The sequence below is a fragment of the Empidonax traillii genome, unplaced genomic scaffold (genome assembly GCF_003031625.1).
Source record: "Empidonax traillii isolate 1590-97213 ecotype Southwest subspecies unplaced genomic scaffold, ASM303162v1 scaffold196:size3368384, whole genome shotgun sequence".
In the NCBI taxonomy this organism is placed as follows: Eukaryota; Metazoa; Chordata; class Aves; order Passeriformes; family Tyrannidae; genus Empidonax; species Empidonax traillii.
Window position 1 is genome coordinate 2953715 of NW_020955389.1, and position 23228 is coordinate 2976942.

Here is a 23228-nt window from a genome sequence, read left to right on the forward strand (position 1 = left end):
ATCTGAATCTCTGCCAAAGACTGACACATTTTTTTAATTTAACCATGTTAGGTATGTTATTTTTCCGGTACTACATGAAATAAATACTTTCTCCCTGTTCCTATTCTGATGCTAACACTTCCTGTATTTCTGAGATTCCTGTACAGCACAGTAGCTACTGAAGCCTGGAAAGTGGATGTAAGCTGCTAAGATAAATCTTCAGAAACAATCAGCATCAAAATAGAAAGTGAACTTCATATAAATAAGCATTTTTCCAGTTATGAAACATGACTGGATCCCTTCAAATGCAGAATGTCAGGGACAGACTTGAAAGCTATTTCATGGCTGTGGTTTCCATTGTGCAGCACTACTATGGTGGAATTTTATCCTACTCTGCTAGAGTCTTTGGCTCACATAAAAAGAAAAGACAACACTATTTAATTTTCTCTCTCCTCCACTGCAATTCTTTTTCCATTGCACAGAAAAAAAAAAAAAAAAGAAGGTCATAAGGACGAGAAATAAATTAACAAATTTGAAACCTGATTTATAATAGTAGACAATAGCAATAAATGCAAGGAGCAGAAAATCCCACTGCAACAGTTATAAAACTTCAGGCATAAAACAGCAAGAATGGTAACATTCATGACTTAGGTGACAAAGGTGAAACAAAAAGAAAATTAGAGAAAAGTATTTTTCAAAGGTAATGACATGTTTTGCATAAAGAAGGAATTAAAAATTACCTCCAACATGCACTGTATTTTTCCCACTACCTGGCTACCCCATGGAACCAATACAAATTTTTACCATTCTGAGAAAAAATCAGGTATTTAATACGCCAGCCTTTCAGTAGCTACAGGGAACCTGCAAGAAAACTGGAGAGGGACTATTCATAAGGGGATGTAGTGATGGGACAAGCAGGAAAGGATTCAAACTTCAAGAGGGCAGGTTAAGATAACATATTAGGAACACATTCTTTATTGTGAGAGGGGTGAGGCAGAGGAACAGGTTGCCCAGAGAAGCTGTGGATGTCCCATTCCAAGAAGTGTGTTTAAAGCCAGGTTTAGTGGGGCTTTCAGCACCCCTGTCTAGTGAAAGGTGGGGCTGCCCATGGCAGGGGGATTGGAACTAGATGACCATTAAGGTTCCTTTCAACCCAAACTATTCTATGACACCTTTCCAGGTATAACTAACCTTTTTTTTTTTTTTTTTTTGGCTAACAAATATCATCATTGCTGTAATTTTAAGTTACTGTGTAGCCATCCATAGTTTTTACAAAGAGAAAAAAAAAAAGGAAAAAAATTACTAAAACAAAATCCTTCTGTTCTCTAGATGGATTTCAATTAGGTATACACTAAATATTACTCGATATCCTGAGAAGCCAGCACTAATTATTCACTCATTTTTAAACCTACAAGCTATGGTAGTATTACACAAAGTTTGACTTTTCTTCTTCTCTTTTTTTTTTAATTATCCTTTAGACAAACAATCTTGCTGTAGGAGAATTATTCTACCTCTGTGGAAAATTCCCTTTGGTTTTCATACGTACTTGATGAGCATGTTATAGGTAACATGTTCTAAACTCCTGAATAATTGAAATGAACATGTATACATACCCCAGATATATATTTTGTCTCCCACCACTTTATCACTCTGTACTGATTACAAGTAGTAACAGAGACCTCAGTAGATCCTCCAGCTCTAGATTACTTCCAGTGCTTCTACTAGCTATATGAGGGAACTCCTCAAACATTTGAACTGTGTCAAAATAAATTGTTTGAATACTTCTTATCTTCCGTTTTCTGACTCTTAGGTTATCAGAAAGAGTGTGTACTTTTTAAGAAGAGGGATATATTTAGCAAGGAAACAGTCACCTTGCACTTTATAAACCACTAGAGTGGCAGTGTTGCATTTAGTATACAAAACTGTCTTTATCTGAATAAAGAAAAGTGGAAAAATACTGTCCAAAACCCTTTAAGGTGTTTTCTTATTTTGGTAACTTTCCCATTTATAAATAATTAAATGGTCTGCTAACCAAGGAATTAGAAAAATGTACACCATGAAGACCAAGCTAGTCCCAAATCAAAAGAACTCCAGTTCTGAAAGCTGGTCATTGCAGATGGACCATTCTAACCACACAATGCCTTACTCCATAAGAAAACAGACAACACCAGTGAATCTGACTCCAGAATTAGAGCATTCAGATGAACAAAACTGTGGGAACATCCCTGCAGGTCTTTTGTTTGTTCATATTTAATTTCTCATCAAAAAGTCCTTTTGTACCTGTAAAACGGTACCCAGTTTATCTTTGAAAAATGTAGCAGATGACTGTACTACTATTTTCTGATAAAACACCAAATTTATGTCTCCTTGCTCTGTATTCAAAATACACAGGAAATCTATACGGTAATCAACATGACTTTGATATGCACAGATAATCAGATAAACACAAAGGAAAAATGACAGAAGGAATCAATTTGCTATTAAAAAAAAATACAAAAAGAGAGCAGAATCCCAAGGAATATTTAAGGAATATCCATAATTTTCTTTCCAATAGATTTCTGACAGCAGAATTAGAATAAATAACACTTATGCACCGAATTTCTGATGCATAAAAATAGGATTAGTCATGTCAAGTTTCTGGGCAATAGCCTTAACCGTTTCCTCCTAGAAAATAAAGAAAAAAAAAAACAAAACCAGAAAACTGAAAGAATTATATTCTGTATAATCAGGAACGAGTGCACTTTATCCCACCAAGTATTTTCAAAATTATTTTTAAAATTCCACAAAACACACCACTCAACAGTGTGGTTTGCTATAAATAATTTCAAAGAAAATTAAAACTCCGTAAAGGGATTTATTATTTATGACACAACAGTGTTTCTGATATATTCACAGAAAGTATAAAGAAAGACGCCTCTACTTAATAGATTTTGCATTTTTAGATTCTTGGCTACAGTTTCTTGTCTACCTTCTCTTACCTAATAAATAACATCATGGTTTATTAGATTATTGGATGAGTTCTTGAATATTGATAAAATTTAGTCCTTTTTATGTCTTTTTTTCAGAAACTCATTTTATATTTGGCATAGACATTCTTGAAAAAAATGAATGTAATTTCTGTGTTTAGAATATATTTCTATATCAAAATACATTTTCTGAAAGAAAAAAAATCAGATTTGGCGCTGCAAGACTTAAAACTTACATTCCCGAGAAAAATTTAAATTAGGTCAAAAATTACAGCAATTTATTGGAATGAAGAATAAAAGGATTAAAAATATTTCTGGTACAAATCAATCTGTTCCTTCAACTTTCTGAACACTTCAATGCAAGACATTTAATATTTCCTCTAAACCACCTTTTTTCTATGCTGTCCGGAAAAACCCGAGCACCATTTGTTCTAATTATGTCCTAAGAAAGTGTAGCTGCTATAGATTTTCTTCTCTCCATACCTTTCTCATTAAAATCCTTTTGTGAATTAAGGGAACAGGAAGCATGATCCTTGTAAATACTAAATTTGGGCTGTGCATCGTCATTACGACTTGGTAGAGCAATGTTAAAGAGAAATATTTTACAAAGCACCTCAGAAATGCACTAAATACAGTGAATAATCATGCACTAATTTCTTTGAAAATCATTATACCTGCGAGAATAAGACAAATAAATAGCTGAATATAGTTGATTAAGCTTTGATTCATTCACTCCCTAAAGGGATGCATGTGAGGTTTTGCTGGTGTCCCTGAAACTGATAAAAAAAGAGGTTTCTTTCAATCTTAAAAGATTTTGGGTTTGGTTTTGTTGGTTTTTTGGAGGGAGAGCAGTAAAGCGCAATTAAGCAGTGCTCATGAAATCTATCAACGTGACCATAATTGTCTGCAAAACTTGGTAGGAGGTCAAAAGGCTAAGACAAGGAGAAGAAAAAAAATGCCAAACAAACAAAAAAGGAACAACATAGCAATATGAAATTTCAAGCCTATTGATAAATGCTGTACTTGGAATAACTCAGGACAGGTATATCTGAGTCCCTGTAGAGTCTGGTTCATAGCTACTATTTATCAAATATCCAGTCGTACTATGGATGCAATGGGAAGCAAATTCTTTTCTTGAAACCTTCAGTCAAATTTAGCGTAAAAGGAAAGCAAAACTCATATTGTACAAGCAACTAGATACTATTATTGTCTTGCCATATGGTTGTTTTTTTGCTTATAAATCCTAAATTGGTTTCAATTGTACCATTATGCCAAAGGCTTCTTCAACAATTAACAAGAACACAAAAAATTTGAGCCTTCATGCTTCATTGATGTTTATATGTAGGTATTTCCTACTTGAACTAATTTCTGACATGTCTGACAGTATTAGTTCTGCTACTTCAACCTGTTTTGAGGTTAATAGATATCCAAGACAGTTTAAATTAACATGGGGACAGGATGTGACCAGTTACTGCCAATCTTCTCCATGCTCTTGCTAGAAGGAGCTGCTCTGCTGTGCACCACTGAAATACACATTTCTTTAAAACATTGATTTCCTCATCTAGCCATGTTGCAGTCCAAGTACACTGCTTAGCAAAACATGTTCCAGTGAGTTCCTTTTTTGCTGCTTTTGGAAACTCTGAAGACTATTCTCCCTGAAAGGGAGTCTGCTCATCTCTCTTGGTGAGTTCTGCAGGCTTCTGAGCACATATGCACCAGTAACTCCTGAACTGATGGTGCCTCAGATACAATAAAGTAATTAATAATGAAGAATGTAAATAAATAAATAAATAGAAATGAAATCATGTAAATAAATTAAAAATTACAATGGATTTGCAATCGTGCGATTAATATCAGAATGAAGATACTACTGTAAACGACCAGTTCTTCTTCAGCACAGCCAGTATGCTTTATACTTGACTGTGAGAAATACAAATTATAAATAAATTTAAATCACAACTGAAGTATGCTGCAAGAATATCTAGGATGTACAGCACTGGAATTAGAGATAGTGTACTATAACCTATTAACAAAAATTAACAATGGAGGGAAACATGTATTTTCAGAACCCATTCCAGCTACTCCTTAACTGCTAAACATTCACTTAGGTCACTGCATCTTGTAATACTTGTGGTTCCCTTGAGACCACTCTGAGCTCTTAATTCAAACGACATTCATGCTTAAAAATCTGATAACCGAGGAATTGTACAGTGTCATCATTTGGCATCAGAAGACAGGTAATGAGCAAGAGTCTCAAGGCAACAACATTAATTTTTAATATAAAGTAAAACTGTGGAAGCTCTGAAGATAGAAGAAATACACATCTGTGTTTCTTTTTCAAGAGTACTTAATATTTAATGCTTGTTTCAACTACTGACACTGAATCACAAGCCTCCTCCACCCCACAATTATCTGATTTGGACCTACCGTTACTCCAAAGAAGTTGGTTTCATTCATAGCATCCAGAAAAATTTTGCCAAGTTTGTGATTTGTGTAATTAAAATCTTCAATTTTTTGGTGCTTGGTGGTGGCATTCAGATACTTCATTGCCCGCTGTAGGGTCTTGGCAATCACCCATATTCCATCATAGGCATAACCATGAAATTTGCTGGATTGTCCATCACCGCGCTTAGCATTGTATTCCTTTTCATACTGCTGTGGAGTCTGCAGAAGAGAAAAAAATGTTTTACCCAATGCTTAACACGTTACAGAGTTGCATTCAAACCAACACCTCAAGATGCACCCTTCCTATTTAGGGACATGCATGACTAATACAGAAATGGCCGCCAAAACAAAAATTAGGAAAGAATTTAAAATTCAAAAAACGTGTGCTGCCTGACTTATAAAACTGCTGGTGAGACTGGGAGAAAGACCTAGAAGACAGAGAGACTGAAAGCAGCTCTGCTGCTTCACTGTATGAAGAACAACTTGCTTTATTTTGCTTTTGTACAAAAGGCTTCAGTTCAATCAAAACTTTCAGTGTACTGGTGAGCTTTAATACTTGGACAGAGACTAGGTCTGTATCCCTACAAATTATTGGTCTGATTACACTTTATAGGATAATTCAAATTAAATAACCTTTACTTACGCAACACTTTGCTTAATATGAAATTATCTGAGTGGCAATTTGTCTGTGTTTTACAAGTTCACTACATTCTTGATGGTGTGCTCTCTTACAATGAGTTGCCTTTCAGTAAAGTTGTCCTTCATGCTAACTCAGCAAGGCATGAAAGGCAAATGGAAAAAAAAATATGAAAAGTAACAAAATCAGGCATATTTATTTATTGGTCAAAGTTTGTATGAATTTGTTCTGTAATCAAATGTTATGTGCTTTATGGAAATACCACATATTTATATGTTAGAAACAAGCCTCACCTCCTGCCCCCTAGTTCTGAAAGACACAAATCACCATCGAAATTAGCTGTTTGCAGGAATAAATTTAAATATAAAAGTTTTCTTTTTCTGTGCTCAACCATTTAACTTGACGTGACACAGCCCTTTACTGTAATTATAATTCAAGCTTTAATGTACATTTGGCTATAATGTTCATACAGGGGGAAGAGGACAGATTTGAAGTAAGGGACTTTATCATTTTTTTACCCTGTAGAGAATCTGAATTAATTTTTAAATATGTAAAAATTGTAAACCAGTGAAAAGATGAGACCAATCACGATGATTGCCAGGTCTCTTGACAGAAGAATCATTTAGCTTCACCTCCCTCCTTGGTGCTTTATTGTGCCAATGCACTGGTGAGATAGCTGATGGTATAATAAAATAGATGGAGGAAAAATACTAACCCTTCCTGATATAGTCTTTGACGTTTTTGAGCTGAGAGGTTCAAAATCCACTCCAATATAACCTTCCATGGCTGCAAGAAGATTTTTACTGAGACACTGTGAGGAATTAATCCAGGATTCCCACCAAAGGTTTTCATACCACCCTGGAATAATCCACAGATATTTGCTGCCATACATTTCTTCATCATAAGCCTGTGAATAAAGAAAAACAAAAAAGATAATAGACATTGTAATAGAGGTATTGAACATAAAAGTAATTGCTTTCTGTTAGCATTTTTTTCCTTATTAACGAAATTATGGTATAATCAAAGGATCCGCAAGTATTTTGAACAGTTTCGAATAATTGCTAATAATGAAGACTCTTTTCTTGAAGACTCCTGCCTTTAGAATACAGGAAATTAGAAGAGAAATTGCTAAATCCTGTTTTGCTTTCAATGGACCATTTCTTCATAAACAGAAAACTGAAACTATATTCTAAAACCAGGGGAGTTAAAGATGAACACTGGAAGAAGGCACAGCTGTGCACAGAAAACTCTTCATAACACAACTAGTACATGAGTGATAAGACCACCGTGCTACCACATTTAAACTAAGTTATTATCACCCTTATATCAACCTAAAGACTAAGTTAGGTTACACAAGGATTAGGTTAAACAAGAAAACTTGGATCATAGGCACCATCAAATCACAATTGTGACAATGTGGCAAATATGAATTAGATGACTGTACTAAAACAGAGACCACGGAGTTTCTTCTAAGGAATATGAATCAATAGTAAATTGATAAAGTGAAGTCTTAGTGATTTCTTTTTTTTTTTTTTAGCAAGAAATTTCTTCATGTGAAACTGTACTGCTTGAATACTGAATGCAGCCCACTGTACTCCAAGATACTGAGATGGTGGTTATCTCTTTTCAATACTTAGCAGATATATATAACAGGAAACAGAAATACTTTCTTAGTCAGGCACAGATGCTGTTGTACCTTAAAGCTGATCTATTCACAACAGATATTCTTTTTCATTGAGAAGAGTGTTCTAGGATAAAATTAGTAAGTTTTATCTCAGATGTTTCTCTCATTGTCTTGCAACTAGATATTTTTCTTTTGACATTTCAGTCAGACTCCATTTCAAAACAGCACATTTCATGCTTCTTTGGCTCCTAATAGAAGCAATACTGGAGATGGCAGGCCTAAGATAAAAATTCCAGTTTTTTAGAATTACATGGCACAAGCTTAGAGCTCTTAACAGGAAAGCGGCAACATTTTCACAGAAAATATTACAGAAGGAGGAAATTATAAGAATGCAAACAGGACATATTAGTCATTCAGAAATAACTGTTTTGAAAAGTATCCCAAAGACCATACAAAAAGCCTATCAGATTTGTACATGAATAGCAGAAAATATGAAATAGGGCAACCTCCTAAATATGTTAATACCCAAATTAAAAAATGGGCTTTAAATATGTGAAGTCTATTGTAGTGGTGCCAACTCAGTTCATAACTGTGTGGTGCACAAAGCAGATTTGTTTGGCCCCTGGTTGCAGGAGCTTTTGTTCATCCAAAATCAAATTTCATGCATTTGTATACAATGCTGTTCAAAGTCCTTGTGTCTGAAACCCAGTGTCTTGCATATCATTTCTTACTGTATTGGGTTCCTCTGGCCTGGTTTTGGTAGTGGGGGGTGCTACAGGGGTGGTTTCTAAGAGAAGCTGCCAGAATCTTCCCCCATGTCCTGCAGAGCCAATGCCAGCCAGCTCCAGGGACCGACCCGCTGCTGGCCAAGGCTGAGTTAATCAGGAATGATAGTAATGTTTCTGTGATAACATATTTAAGAAGGAAAAAAACTCTTATTGTGAAGATGAAAAGTGCAGCCAGAGAAAAGTGGAGTGAGAACAGTGGAACAACTCTGCAGACACCAAGGTCAGTGCAGAAGGAGGGGCAGGAGGTGCTCCAGGGGTCGGAGCTGAGGTCCCTGCAGCCCGTGGTACAGACCATGGTGGAGCAGCTCCAGCCCTTGGAGGACTATGGGAGTGCAGAGATCCACCTGCAGCCCATGGAGGAGCCCGTGCTGGAGCAGGTGGATGCCCAAAGGAGGCTGTGACCCTGTGGGAGGCACATACTGGAGTAGGGTCCTAGCAGGGACCTGCTGACGCATGGAAAGAGAAGCCCACACTGGAGTAGGTTTTCCTGGTTGGACCCATGGCCCTGTGGGGGACCCATGCTAGAGCAGCCAGTGCCTGAAGGACTGCACTCTGTGAAAAAATGACCCACGTGGCAACAGTCTGTGCAGAATTGTTGCCCTTGGGATGGACTCACGATGGAGAAGTTTGTGAAGGACTGTGTCCCGTGGGAGATACCCCATGGGAAGCAGGGGAAGAACTCCTCCATCTGAGCAGTGGCAGAAACAACAACTAATCATAACCACCATTCCACGTCTTTCTGCACCAGCTGGGGGCAGGAGGAAGAACTTGGAAGGAGGGAGAGGTGAGAAGGTGTTTTTAAGATTTATTTTACTTCTCATTCTTCTGCTCTGATTCTGTTAGTAAAAAATTTAATTAATATCCCCACTTGGAATATGTTTTCCTGTGATGGTGATCAGTAAATGATCTGTCCTGGTCCTTATTTTAACTCATGAACCCTTCATTATATATTCTCTTCTCTGTCCAGTTGCAGAGGTGAGTGAGAGAGCAGCTTCAGTGGGCATCTGGCATCCAGCCAAGGTCAACCCACTACACTTACTTATTCCACAATCACAGAATCATAGAATATGCTGAGTTGGAATCTGCAGAAATGTCTTTCTCTTACTCATTAATTCTACCCTTCCAGAAACATATCTGCTTTTGTCCCCCTGCCCTTCTCTACTCTTGCCACAGCTACGGCAACCCTGCATCCCAGATCCACGTGGGTGGAAAACAGCAATCCCATCCTGCAGTAATTCCTTAGGTATAAAAGAGCTTCCATTACACAATTAGGTCATTCAAGACCTTTCAGTGACACAGTGTCCTTTATGTGACAGTTTTCAAATCACTTAGGACACTAACTGACACAGAATAGTGCTTTTAGAGAAGGACAAACTTATGTAGCTTCCCTCTGCTCTATGGAGATTAAAGTATCAAATTGTGTGTTGCCAGAAAGAATTGGCTGTGAACTATTCTGAAATTAGAGCTGTTGGAAATTTTCTGTTTGCATAAGCACTTGAACTGTTTCCTGCATAATCTATCAATGCCCTGTGATATGAAGTGAAAGCTGAATGTTTAAAAAAAGGTAGAAATTCCACCCTGGAAATGAGGGATCATTCCCAACATGGGTGCACTGAAAGTCTGGTTGCACTTTCACATTTCTGCAATAATTTGGTTTAACAAAAACCAAAACAAACACTTGGTGAGCTGACAGCTCATCGTTATAGATATGCTGACATGGCAGGGCTTGAAGGGTAGGCTGGGGATAGCAAACGAAGGAAGAAAATTAGCTCCTCTGTGGCTGAGTACCATGACCAGGCAGCCATTTTTCTAGTGACAGCACAGTTGATAGCATTCAGGTATTTCAGTGTTTGGGTTCCAGAAGACTTTAACAGCAAAATAATGCTTTTTCCCATCCTTTCTTCCCTGTTCATTCTGTTAAATGAAGATGATTTTGACGCTTAAAAGATACAATTACTTGAAATATGTGGACCTTTCCTGAACCGTCTTGTATGCATGCAGACCAATTCTTACAAGTTTTAGTTTCTAAGGGGAAGATTTTTTGACACACAAGAGAAAGGTGAGGAAGGTTTACAAATACTTTTTACCACCAGAACCACAAATATCTTCCCGACTTTTTCTCCCATGCCTTAAGTAGGCTGCAAAGCTCTGAGTTGCTGTCAAACAGCCAGGACACTGTCACTGACAATTTTTGCCCTTGTGAAATTGAATTTTTATGTTTTCTTTTTAAACTTTTAATTCATGTTTGAATCCATAAAAAGATGCTTATTTACAACAAAAAAAAATTCTGTAAGAGATCTTTCTAATGTGTAGTAAAACAATTACTGGTAATTTGTTGACTGCTGAAGTATTAGGTTTTGAGCAAAAGACTAATTTCTATTCCATGAAAAATATCACATTCATCCCACTGAGGTGAAAATGACATTACAAAGTTAATATTTCCCATAGAATCAAATGAATAGCTAAAAATTTAAATAATTGTAGGAAAAACCTGCTAACATTCACCTTGGCTTGAACCAGTCCTGTCTGATTTTTAAAGTCTGTCATTGAATTATACAATGTTTTAGTATATTTATTACGTGGGTGTCAGTCTCTTCCAAATAACGAGCAATAGGTTGAAAGGAAATGGTCTGAAGTTGCACTAGAGGAGGTATAGATTGGGTATTAGGAAAGATTTCTTCACTGAAAGGACTATCAAGAAACAGGGAGGTGGTTGGGTCATCATGCCTGAAGGTATTTAAAAGATGTCGGACTTAGGGACATGGTTTAGTGGTAGACTTGGCAGTGCTGGGTTAATTGTTGTACTTGATAATATTACAGATCTTTTCCAACCTAAATGATTCTATGATTCTATATAAACTCAAATGGATGTCCTGAGGAAACCTCACAGCATATAATTGTTGAATCCAAGCAGAAAAGTGAGGCAGACTTTTAAGATTTTACCACCTACATAAGTCATTAGCAAGTAATATTCAGGTTATAACCACAATCAGAAAAAAAAAAAGAATAAACCCTGCACTAGTGAAATAACATCCTCCTTTAACAAATTCAAAATCTTTCTCGGGCTGACACCAGTCACCCTGCAAAATATAACAGGGAATCACAAGTGAAACCTGTCTAAAGATAAACCTGGAAAAGAGGGGTTAAAAACCTTGAAAATGATTGTGCTTTTAGACATCTATCTGTAGGAGTGCATGAGTCAACAATATATTTTATGACTAATAACAAGCTTTCTGACATATTGTAGTGCATTAAGATATAAATTACCTACTTTGCACTGCCCTCTCCTGCATTTAGTCTCCTTCTGAAACTCTCAAATAAACACATTTATACAAGTCTAAATACAAGATCTCTCAGATTTATCTAGGCTTCAGAAAAATCCACCTTTTTATTTTTGACACTAATGTACTTTAGAAGCACCCATCACTCTTGAAACCACTCAGTTAATGCACACATCCCATGGTCGTACCAACCCATAGCCATAGAAAGCTGTGGTTGGCATTTGTGGGAAAGAGACATTCTCTCCCTAAAATCCTTCAGACTAGAGCAATGCAGATGAGAGGACAGCCTGCTTCTCCAAAGGATTCTAGGACTTCTTCAGTGGCCTCACATGCACAGGTACTTGGAAAAGAATTGGAGAGGAAGGTAACTAGAAATAAGGGGCAGTGGCATAAATGAGGTCAATCTCTTGCTAATGTTGGATAGCAAGCCAGTTCTAACCAGGACCTCAGCTGGGGAAATGCAGTCCAACTCCAAGAGATTTGAAGAGGAGCTGGGCTGCAGAAGGACTATTCTTTCTTTCAGGAATGAAAAAATGGCAGATTATCTCTGTCAATCCAATTTAAATGCCAGAACAAAAAGATCTATATACAAAGACCTAGAGAGGAGAAGAATGAAAAATAAAAGAATACTTTCTATTTCCTTTTGGATGAAAACAGATTTTGTTCCTTCCAAATATACTCTAAAATCTCCTTTCCAAATTTTACCACCAACTGGGACAGCTGCTGAGTAGAAGCCAAAATGCATCTGAGGCACACATAGCACTTAGATTTTGAATTTCTGCCTTTCCTTTCTTTCCTTGGATAGGTAACTGTCTCCCTAAATGAACACTAAAAAACACCCTCTGAAATTTAGATGCCATCATTATCGCTTTTCCATTATATTTATTGTGTTCTTGGATCATACAGGATTAATCTGTTTAGACTAAGAGTTCAATACCAATACAAAATTTAGGTCATTAAAATCTGCCTCTTTGGGATTTTTTTTTTTAGGCAGGTACAAATATAGATCTAGATTTTAATCCTGCTACTTTCAATGCCAGTGTGCATGTTTGCAGCACATTCGCACACACAAAAAAATGGTGAGGATAGGGAATTTTATATTTGCTGGTGTTACCATATGATTTTAATTAAAAAAATATTATTTACAAAGTACTTAATTTGTTTTCATATAATATATTTAAAATGTACAGTAGTCAGGCAGGACTGGTAACTCTACAAGTAGCAACATTTTCAGTAGCAGGAATTATTAGTGTTGCTGAGTTCCAACATATAGGAACTGGCTTGAATTTCTTATTCTTTCAAAGCATAACATGCAAAACTGCATACACACAGACATTGCCACCACAACACAACTCTTAGACATGATTCAAATCTTGCAGTTCTCTGTATCTGCCTCTACATATACGAGTATTTCCCTGGATCTGATGTGAAGAAAAATGCTCAAGTTCGATTTGGCATTTAATTCCACAACATGAAAGCAATAAGAAGAAGCTAACCTTGCAGTCTATGCCTAAATTCCACTGAAGTACAAAGTACTTCATTGAAAGGGAAATGGAGCTAAGCATGTCTAACCTTTCTTAAGAATATAAACCTTCACAGAATCAAACTCCATGAAGAAATGTTTACGCTCAAGTTATTTTTTATTCAAATGTAGCACATTCTTTATTCTGATAATGCAATTAAATATATTTACTTACACAGCAGAAAACTTTCACAGCCATTTCCTCATCAAACTGGCCAAGGATTATCCGAACATCATTACCCTGCAGATTGAATAAAATATGTGGCAGTTAAATACAGTCACTTTCCAGATACCACTTCAATTGGCCAGTCAGATCATGTAGAGAGTTAGCACAGACTACAGTTGCAGACAGCAGAATTAATAAGGAACTAGTTAACTTTCTAAAAGTTCAAGAACTTGAAGCACTGCAAAAGAAAGCAGTTTAGGTACTTGAAAAAAATGATTAAGTAATAGCATTAATGAGAATAAAACTGTGATATTACAGTCAAACATTACTTGTCATATATTACTATCCAATAACACTAAAATATCAAATATTCTTTCAATTCCTTGCAAGATTTCTTCTACAATTTTGCAAATTAAAACCAGCTGAAGACTTAGACTTTTCATTGTTCACATGAAAAAATGCTGTAAAATTAAGGAACTAGATTTGTGAGGTAAAATGCCTTGATATTATGCCTGCTTTAATAATTTTTAAAGGTTTTAATTATACAGCATCTTCTCTACAGTCACTATAACACATTGTCAATCCCTCCTCTCCTCCCTGTCAACTCCACACATTAAAAAAAAAAAATCATCACATTTTAAGAATCTATGACTGAAGTCCAAAGATGACATTTTACTTTCATATTTAGAAACATATTTAGAAAGTATTCCTAAATTCAGAAGCATAAGCAGGAAAATATTTCTCCAGGAAAAAGCAGGGCTAACCTTTTCCTCATATGAAAAATTACTTCTAACATCTATAAAATACAGAACAGATAGCTTTTTATGACTTCAAATTACCTTTTCTTTCACACAAAGGCAGAGTTCTTGGCAAAAGCTTAAGCATATCAAATTTTTCATTTCTTTCATGAAACACCTGGTTAGAATTACTAATAGCTCTTTCCCTCTCCAAGGAAAAAACCAACATATGATTCAGTCTGAATTTCACTGGCGAAAAACATTTCAGTTTTAATTAAATCAATTTATCAAAGATTTTTAGTTTAGATAATTCCAATGTTTATTTCCCATTCAGCAGAAAATGATGGGCAGTGAAAGAAGATATTGCTTCTGCAATTGAATGCATGAAATTATTATCACTCTTAGCATGGTTAAAGTCAGAAATAATGTAATTTGCTTTGCTCATCCTGAACCTGTGCATTTTCAGTAAGCCTGCTTTGCTTCATTTTTATATTTAGCCACAGATTGATAAAGTAATGTAAATCTTATTCAAGTGGATTAAATTCTTTTTAAACAAATCTAACAAGGTCATATGAAACTAAGCAAACAAATTACACAAATTACAGCAATAATATTACAGTTTTTGTAAGGACAATAAATAGATCTAGGAATTATGCAGAAAAAACCCACCTCATGTACTATTTCTATTTTTCACATTTTAAAAATAGTTCTGTCACACTTGGAACCCCAAGTCTGAATCACTTGATTGCTCTGAACATAAAAATATAGATTTGGTATTTGGAAAAAAAAAATAAAAGAGCAGAGTGTGATTACAAAATAAACAGCACAGTACCTAATTATTAAACTTAAAACTGAAGAAATTCCTTTCCATTTTACAACATGATGACAACCAATGTAAAAAAAAACAAACCTAAAAGGTGTAAACTATGTGGTCTCATAGTTTTTGAGTATCAAAGACTGTAGTCAGGGTGTAGAGAATAATCCCATAGTGCACATGCGGCAATGCTGCCCACTGGCTGTGCAAAATCCTTTAGATTGAAGTCTCTGTAGTGTGTGGTTCCACTCCTTAAGCCTTTGCTTGCACCTGATTATCAGATAATTTAGTAAGAAATCACGTAACTAAAGAATTGTGTGTTAGAACACAGGTAGAAGGAATTAATTCAGGAAAGTCTATATACAAGAGCTCTTCCTCTTCCATGTATAACATTCTTCCTCTGTGCAGTGATGAACTCCTCTGAACCTCTTTCTCTTAACTCTGCTTTTTGCAATCCCTTCTACATTTTCCCCAAATTTGTTCCTGAAGAATTGCATTCAAGATTACAAATAAACCTAGACCCATTTGATGCCAGGCTTGGGTATGCTGTCTCCATCGTGCATAAGATACATTGAAGCTACAAATTCATTCAGTTGTATGTAGTTCAAGTCCCCTGGAGATGCTTTATCTGGACAAATAATAAAGTCTGCACAGAAGTGTATCAGAGCTGGGTTAAGGTCAGCTTGTGGGTCAAAGTATATGCCCACATTATGGTCTCATACAAAGAATACATCAGCTGCTTTCTGGGCAAAACTTATTTTTCCCTTTCATTCATAACTGACTATAAACCAATATGATCTCCTGTCAAGGATATATTCTTCCTTTACATCAACCCTCATGGGCTGATACAAGTCAACACGGTGAAACTCTCTTGTAGGGATCAAAGAAGTCACCCACTGGATCCCAGCGAGTGCCAAGTCTCTTTCTCAGAGAGTTGTAAATTGCTTGCATGGAGCTAAAACATATTTGACAGAAGAGTTTTTAATTCATGGAACTAGGCAGGTGATCTACAAGATGATTAAAAACATCCCAGGGGGAAGGCAACTCCCAAAACTGCACTTATATAAAAAGACCAATGTTTAGACCATTTGCCAGATGGTGAGCTGTCATATTTACTCTTCTCAAAGATTAGAGTAGCAATATCAGCCTTTAAGCTTTGCCCCTCAGTAACAAACACATATGTTCCCATATGGAGTAAAGTTCAAACAAGAAAATATACATTCCATTTACCCACAGTTGTGGCAGACTCTGCATAAAAACGTGCTTTAAAAATAAAGACAATAGCACAGCCTCAAAATTTAACGACTCTTTTACTCCTTTCTTTCATATAGGTGAGGATATTATTTGGCTAATAAATATAAAGTGTCCTTGGTACTACCAGTAGCCGAGTATTATAAACCCTTAAAACAGTGAGGATCAACACCTCTAAGATGCTCCACTGGGGGATGAAGAACAACATATCTCCTCCACTGCCATTTCTAACAGCCTCAGACATGAGACACTTTTTAGCCTTTTCAGAGTTTTTGAGTTATGCACATTATGCTGGAATAGGCAGCTATTTTTTTCACCCTGAAGAGCTTCTCTTTGCTCAGATTTTAATCTGTCTCATTTCTAATGAATAATACCACTATGTTGTATTGTCCAGCTTTCCAGAGAAGGATTGCTACAATCTCCCATATGCCAGGAAAAGTCAATGTCTTGGCAGGCTCTTTATTAAATATCTAGATTGAACAGCTCAGATACTCTGTCTTATTCTCTACCATGTATCTGACAGTCAAGAAGTTATCAATAAATCTACACAAAGCTGGGTAACTTTGAAAATAGAGGTATCCACGTGTTCTGCCTTCTAAATGCCTGGAAGTCCACTTGAAGCATGACAGATGAGCCTCAGACCTTAGCTACGGAATCACTGATGGTGAAGGTGAACTAGAGGATGTCAGCTCCCACCATCGCAACATGACAGCATAACTTGTTGATGCCTGTTAGTTTACATGTCACTTACTGAGACTGGTGCCACTTCCAAACTTGTTCAAGGCGCAAAATTTTAAAATTAATTAAACTTGACTGTTAGAATGAGAGATCATGTTCAATCAGTATTCAAAAAACCTATTGTACTTGGGAAATCAGATGGAAACTATTTCATTGAACTGGAAGTCATATATTGCAATTTTTTTGTCCTGCATGCAAGACACAAAAAAGTTGAAAGCAGAAGTGTTATTGCTGGTACAATTTGTCTGTGCATGCTTAGAATTTTTAAGCCTTTAAGTTGATGTACGAATGCATAACCTTCAAAATCCCTTTCTGTAAACACAAAAATGAGTTTTCAGATATCCATAAGCCTAAATTTACCTTTCAACTGTGATTAAAAGACGCTGAAGTCAATGCAGTAGAAACTAAGCTGTTACTGGGAAAAATATATTTCTACAAATCATACCATATTTTTCTACTTTCCATCACATAATCATTAATTTCATTAATTTAAACTGTGTTTATGAAAATAAATGGTATTTCAGATAAGCAGATACCAGTTTACCTATATGACGTTTACATCTTAAAGAAAAAAATGAACATATTTAGAATTGGATAGCTATGTTCTATGTCTAACCTAATGTCTATGTGTACCTAATGACAACTAACCTTATATTTCAGTCAGGAAAAAGCAATTGTCTCAATAATTTCTTATTTATTTTTTTACTAATTTGTTTTGAAGAAGAAATCAAGAGATAACTAATATACTGTTAGCTGAGTCTTCGGGTCTTCCCTATAAAACAACTCAGTGTACTGCTGATGTACAGGAAAGCTAGAATCACACTTCTTCTTCTAACTTTCGGCCTAAATATAAAAGATTACATGCATTTTTCTTGTTCTTACATCATCTATTGGTTAAAACACTTCTTCCTTCATTCAAAAATGTGGACTTTATTGATAACACATACTGGAGTCTCTTCAACCCCACATAAGAAATGCAAACTGGCTCAGATTAGGCAGACACAAATGGTTTCTTATGAAGATAAACTTTACCTATTAATACTTTCAACTTTCCAGCTTGTATCTCTAGATTGTGGGAATAATAAAGCCCACTTAATTTACCCTACTCCATAACTTTTCTAGCTAGCTTTAGTAGTCTAGTCTTACACAGATCAATACACTTGCTTTAATTTTGTTTGATTTTAATAACAATTTATTAATATTTTTGTAACCTGTTTTACAGATATTAAAGTATTTGAAAGATCATGGCTTTGATCGTGTGTCAAATATACTTGTTGCTAGCAATGATTTGACCATCACCATTTAAAAGTGCTTTCTCCTGCTGTTCAATCACTTTTTTTCATGGTCATATGCAGTTTCAGATTCATATCTTCCATGTCTAATTTATTCCTGGTTGCACTGCATGGTAATGCTAAAATATAGTTTTAATTTTATGAGATGCCAGGAGTCTAATAAATCATTATAAATAAGAAAAGGATGGTAAATTATTCTGCTATTAATTTTTTTCCTTTTTTCCCCCCCCTATAATTCATATGAAATAATGCAGATGATGTAAGCAAAGAATTCAATCTAAAATGTGTAATGAAGTTAATGGAAAGAGGCTCAATGATTTTGCTACATGATAATTTACCTTAAAATGGTTCTGGTTCCAAGTCTCAAGTTTTCACATTTATATCACTAAGACTGGGGCTTTAGGTACAAATATGAAACCAGAAACAACTTTCGTTACTTATTGTCACTATTGGAAACTATTAAAAATATTTACTATCCACATAGACCTTCACTGACTTAAGCAGGACTAGGCCTTCAAAATGCCATTTTTTTGATCTTATTATGCAATGAAATATAATAATATGTCATTCTAACACAAATTTTGTTTCATTAACCCTCTTCATAGGAAAAAAAATTACCACTTTCTCTTTATTCCTCAAATAGCAGCACATACCTTAAGCTTCTTTACACTTGTGCAGGGATCATCGGAAAAACTCTCAGTATCTGAAATCTCGATGTCTTCACCATAAAGAACGCCAGTCAGATCATTCCTCACCTGTGAGAAGTTGAGAAAAAGGCAAACTAGTCAACTGAGATTCAGTGAGAAGGAAGCAGATGGACTATTTTTATCACTGTAATGACAAGTAACGATCTCGGCGATTGATATATGAACCCACATATTTTTTTCAATTTTGCCTAAAATCTCATCAAGGCACTATTCCTTTATGACCATAATCTACTATCAATGGCTATACTATGCAAGAAGTCTTATTATGTGTGGTGAAAAGTTCCCAGTGGGCTCCCACTTTGCATAATGGGGATGGATAATTCTCTTATATTTACCAGGCTGTTAAGACCAAAAGCTTTGTTGCAGCCAAGGTGATGTTTGAGACTCTATAAAAGGAAAAGACTCATCAAGGAAATCTTACACATTCTCAAGTACTGATTTGAAACCACTGTCAGTTGGTCCTAGCATGAATCAGCAGAGCTTAGCTTACAACAGTTAGGGACTGATAAAGCTTAATGAACTCCCCTCTTCCCTCCCCCTCTCTTAGACCATGGAGCAGCAGTTGGTATGGTTTGCTTAAAGGTGACACATGCAACCATGTACCAACAGATTTTTGCACCTATTTTTTTTAATGGTGGCAAGACTGTCCTCTTTGAGCTGCCTAATAGCACAAAGAAGCCAGATAACATACAAAGCAATCTGGCTTACCGATTTAGGGGTTTTGTTTCATATAACTACTTCAAGGTTTTCTGTCTTAATCATTGATGGTTTTCCTCCAGCCACATGACTGCAAAACCAGTTTCACATTACTATTCCTAATAGATAAGCAAAAATAATTTTAGTCTGTAACATGATTACAGACTGAAATGAACAGAGTGGCACACCAATTTTAAGTTAATAAAATTATGATCACATTCATGGCACTGATTATCTATTTAATTTGTTTTTAATAACAGAAATAGGAGAAGTAAATCACAGTGTAAAACAGGTATCTCAAATGCAAACACAGAAAATAGAAGATGGAAATATATGGTATTAAACATGAAAATATAGAAGCCTGTATATCATATGCAGATACTTTCCGATGACCCGCTGTATGGGTCATTTCCTGACAATCAGTACTACAACAGCTGCCTTAATTACTTTTTCCATGGCCTCTACATAATTTTATCCCTTTTATCCATGCTTTAAAATCACACACATTTTTACATTATAACCTTTTACAATTAAAACAAAGTGGACATATAAGTAACTTCTTATTAAAAAAAATAGTTTGTCCTAAAGAAGGAAGTCAGAAGGTCAGCCAACCAAGATTTGAATTAAAACCTTTTATCTTTTTGTGATGTTACTAGTTTTTAAGTTTATTCTGTGAAAATGTATTCACTGACAAAAATGATCAGTACTGACCCTTTTTTCTGCTAGTTTACTAGTAAAAATGAATTATTGTTATTTTAGCTCCAACAATGCCCTTAACTGCTCCTTACAAGTTTTTCTCAATAGAAAGGAAAACCCTTTTTCAGAAACAAATCAGTGATACCAAAACAAAACACACCTCTCTTGATCGTAGTTTAGCTAATGTTCAAAATCCTTTAAACTACTATGAAAGTTCACTAAAACTATCATTTGCTACTGACAAAAAGTAATATTTTCCTTAGCTCCCAGCACTGTATTTTCCAAGCAAATATGTGTCATATGCTTCTACCCCATACTGTCTCTTCTGTACAACAAGAACATTTTTAGTTTTAGATTTGCCTTTCTGATGTTTTCTTGATTTTCTGCTGAAACCAATTCTAGTCATTCTTTTAATCTAAAAAAAGAGTATTTTAACATTATGCAGCTACTCTGAGCAGAAAACATGATTTACCCAAATACTCTTCAGTCAAATTAGACCATTATTAACATAAGAACCAAGATAAAAAAATGCACATTAAATATTATTAAAATAAGTTAACAACTATAGATAGGCTTCAATGGTGGGCATAAAGCTGACAATTATAAAAATTACACTTCAGACTGTCTTCTGATTTGCTCTGACTCCATTCCTTCAGAACTCATTCATGAACTCTGCAACTGAAGAATACAATTGCATGTGCTTGGGGTTTTTTTTTTCCGAGTAACACGTATTTAAATTCAGCCACTGGGAAGTTTCTTTGAAATGTCCTGGCTCATCTGCTAGAAACCAAGTTCTCTGTGGCTTTCAGAGCTCACTGAACTACTGATTAACCTCCCAAAAGACACACCTTACTAGAATTTTGTGCCAAAGAACTTGAAAAAGTTTTTCCTTCACTGCTATTATCACATATTTGATAGTTTCCAAATGCATCTGTTGTGGAGATTTTGCCAAAAGAAAGGTGATTCTTTCCTATAACCCCAGCAAGATATTAGGAAATTTATAAGCATTTACAAGGTTTACATTTTTTTTCTAGAAGGTAATAGGTTTTTTTCTCCTTTCAATGCTCTAACCACTATTCTGACATGTGCTATCTTGTGCCTGGACTAGGGGTATTAGTACTATATTTCCCAATCTTTGTTTCCTCTTTCAATACTTTTTCTTTTCACCATCCTCAGGTTCATTTTTTCCTTTATGAATGCTCTAATTATATAATGGAATGGAAACTTCTGGTTTTCTTTCTACGGAAGTTATTAATTTCTTTCAAATAACTTTAAGTACAGAATCTTCTGATTTGGATTTGGGTCCAAAGTCAGAATTCGCAAAGCCTCACCTCCAGTCCTAGAGCTGTAAATTCCTGTTGCAAACATTCAGATTTTGGATGAAATTTGTGAAACTCAGAATACAAAATGATGCATATTTTGTTTTAGCAGATGCTTGCAGTCCTGGAAAGTGTTATCACCAGCCACACAAGCAGTTTTAGAGCTAAGCAGCAAACATTTCATTCCACCAACTCCAAGTAAAGAGAATTGTAAAGTACTATGCTTCTGCTTCTTTGCAACTTGAGGAATTTGCTGTATAAAGTTGTAACAAAACTGCATTAAGTTTTTGTGGGGATCCACAGTTCCTAAGTAAATATTGCACTAACTTATGATACAGAAGCAGTGTAATTCCATGTGATTTTAGTCCCTTGTTAACAATTTATTGAAGGTTGTAGCTTTCTATGTTTATATCAACTTTGAATACCTTGAAGACAGCAATATTTTATTTTTCCAAAACAGGAACTACCAGACCTTATCATCAATAAACCTGGAAATTTTCATAAATTTTTCACAAATCACTGCTCAGAGAGCCTAGTTAGTCTCTCAGAGACCCTAGGCCATAACAACTCCGAGAAAAGAAAGAAAAAAAAAAAAGACTAAAAAAAGAGACACTATTATACTGTTCTGCCTACAAAGATGAAATCAATATTTTGCCAGACTGCATATTTAATCTATGTGTGGTCAACTTCAAAGCTTACTGGAGTGCAAATAGTTTACCAAGGAGTAAGCTCCAAAAAAAAAAAAAAAAAGAAGGGTTTATATCATGTGTAAGGGACACGTCTGTAGCAAGGAAAGGATGGCCCTTGTGCTTGAGGCACAAGAGAAGATGGGATGCAAGAAAACTACTTTTTCCCCCTCATTCTGCCAGAGCTCCTCTTTGATTCAGCCCATGACTGAAATAAAGGTTTTAAAGTCTGCTACGAAGTCTGGTTGTATCTTTTTCCTGTGAAGTGGATGGCAACAATACTTACCTACCTCATAGCTGCTGTATCAGATTGAATGATGTTTGAGAGGCAAACAACAAAGTCCCTGACCCTGCACTTGGGAAGGAAGAAATACAGGGGTTTTGAGGAGTCAATAACTTGCATTGCCAAGGAAGAAATTACTTTCTTTAATCTTTAGCAAATTGAGAGTAGATAAAATAACTGAGTGAGTTGTAAAAAATAATGAGTCTAGAGGAGATCAAATTGCAACATTCTTATGCTCTGTATCAGGAAAAATGGGTGCAGGTTTAAGGAGAGGAAGCAAATGTTAGGGAGCAGCATGGGTTGCCAGCCCCCTAAGGAAGAGGGATGCAAGTGTAATCACACAGCCCCTGGGCGATGGATCTTACCAGCCAGCACTCCAGCAAGGGGAACAGAACAGGCTTGGAGAGAACTGCCAGTTTCAGTTGACACTTCTATGCAAGCTCATAGCAGTAAGGCAGGTCCAAGGCAAAGCTGGGAAGTCCATCCACAAGTCTGGGACAGGACATGATCTGGTGAGAACAACCAGGGCCTGGTGAGAACAACCTGGGTCAGACACAACCCGTGACTGCTGGGCAGATCCATACCAAGAAGATGAGTCTAG

General features: G+C 35.9%; 1 protein-coding gene across 1 annotated transcript in view; it reads right to left on the reverse strand.

Annotated features, from left to right (window-relative positions):
* The window catches only part of GABBR2 (gamma-aminobutyric acid type B receptor subunit 2), a 467186-nt gene that overhangs the window by 223666 nt on the left and 220292 nt on the right, over positions 1-23228 (reverse strand). Inside the window, exons 4-7 of the mRNA XM_027886882.1 lie at positions 18894-18995; positions 13418-13483; positions 6743-6934; positions 5373-5609 (exon numbers count right to left, since the gene is read on the reverse strand). Of these exons, the coding sequence (XP_027742683.1) occupies positions 5373-5609; positions 6743-6934; positions 13418-13483; positions 18894-18995 (597 nt within the window). The remainder of the gene's footprint in view (positions 1-5372; positions 5610-6742; positions 6935-13417; positions 13484-18893; positions 18996-23228) is intronic.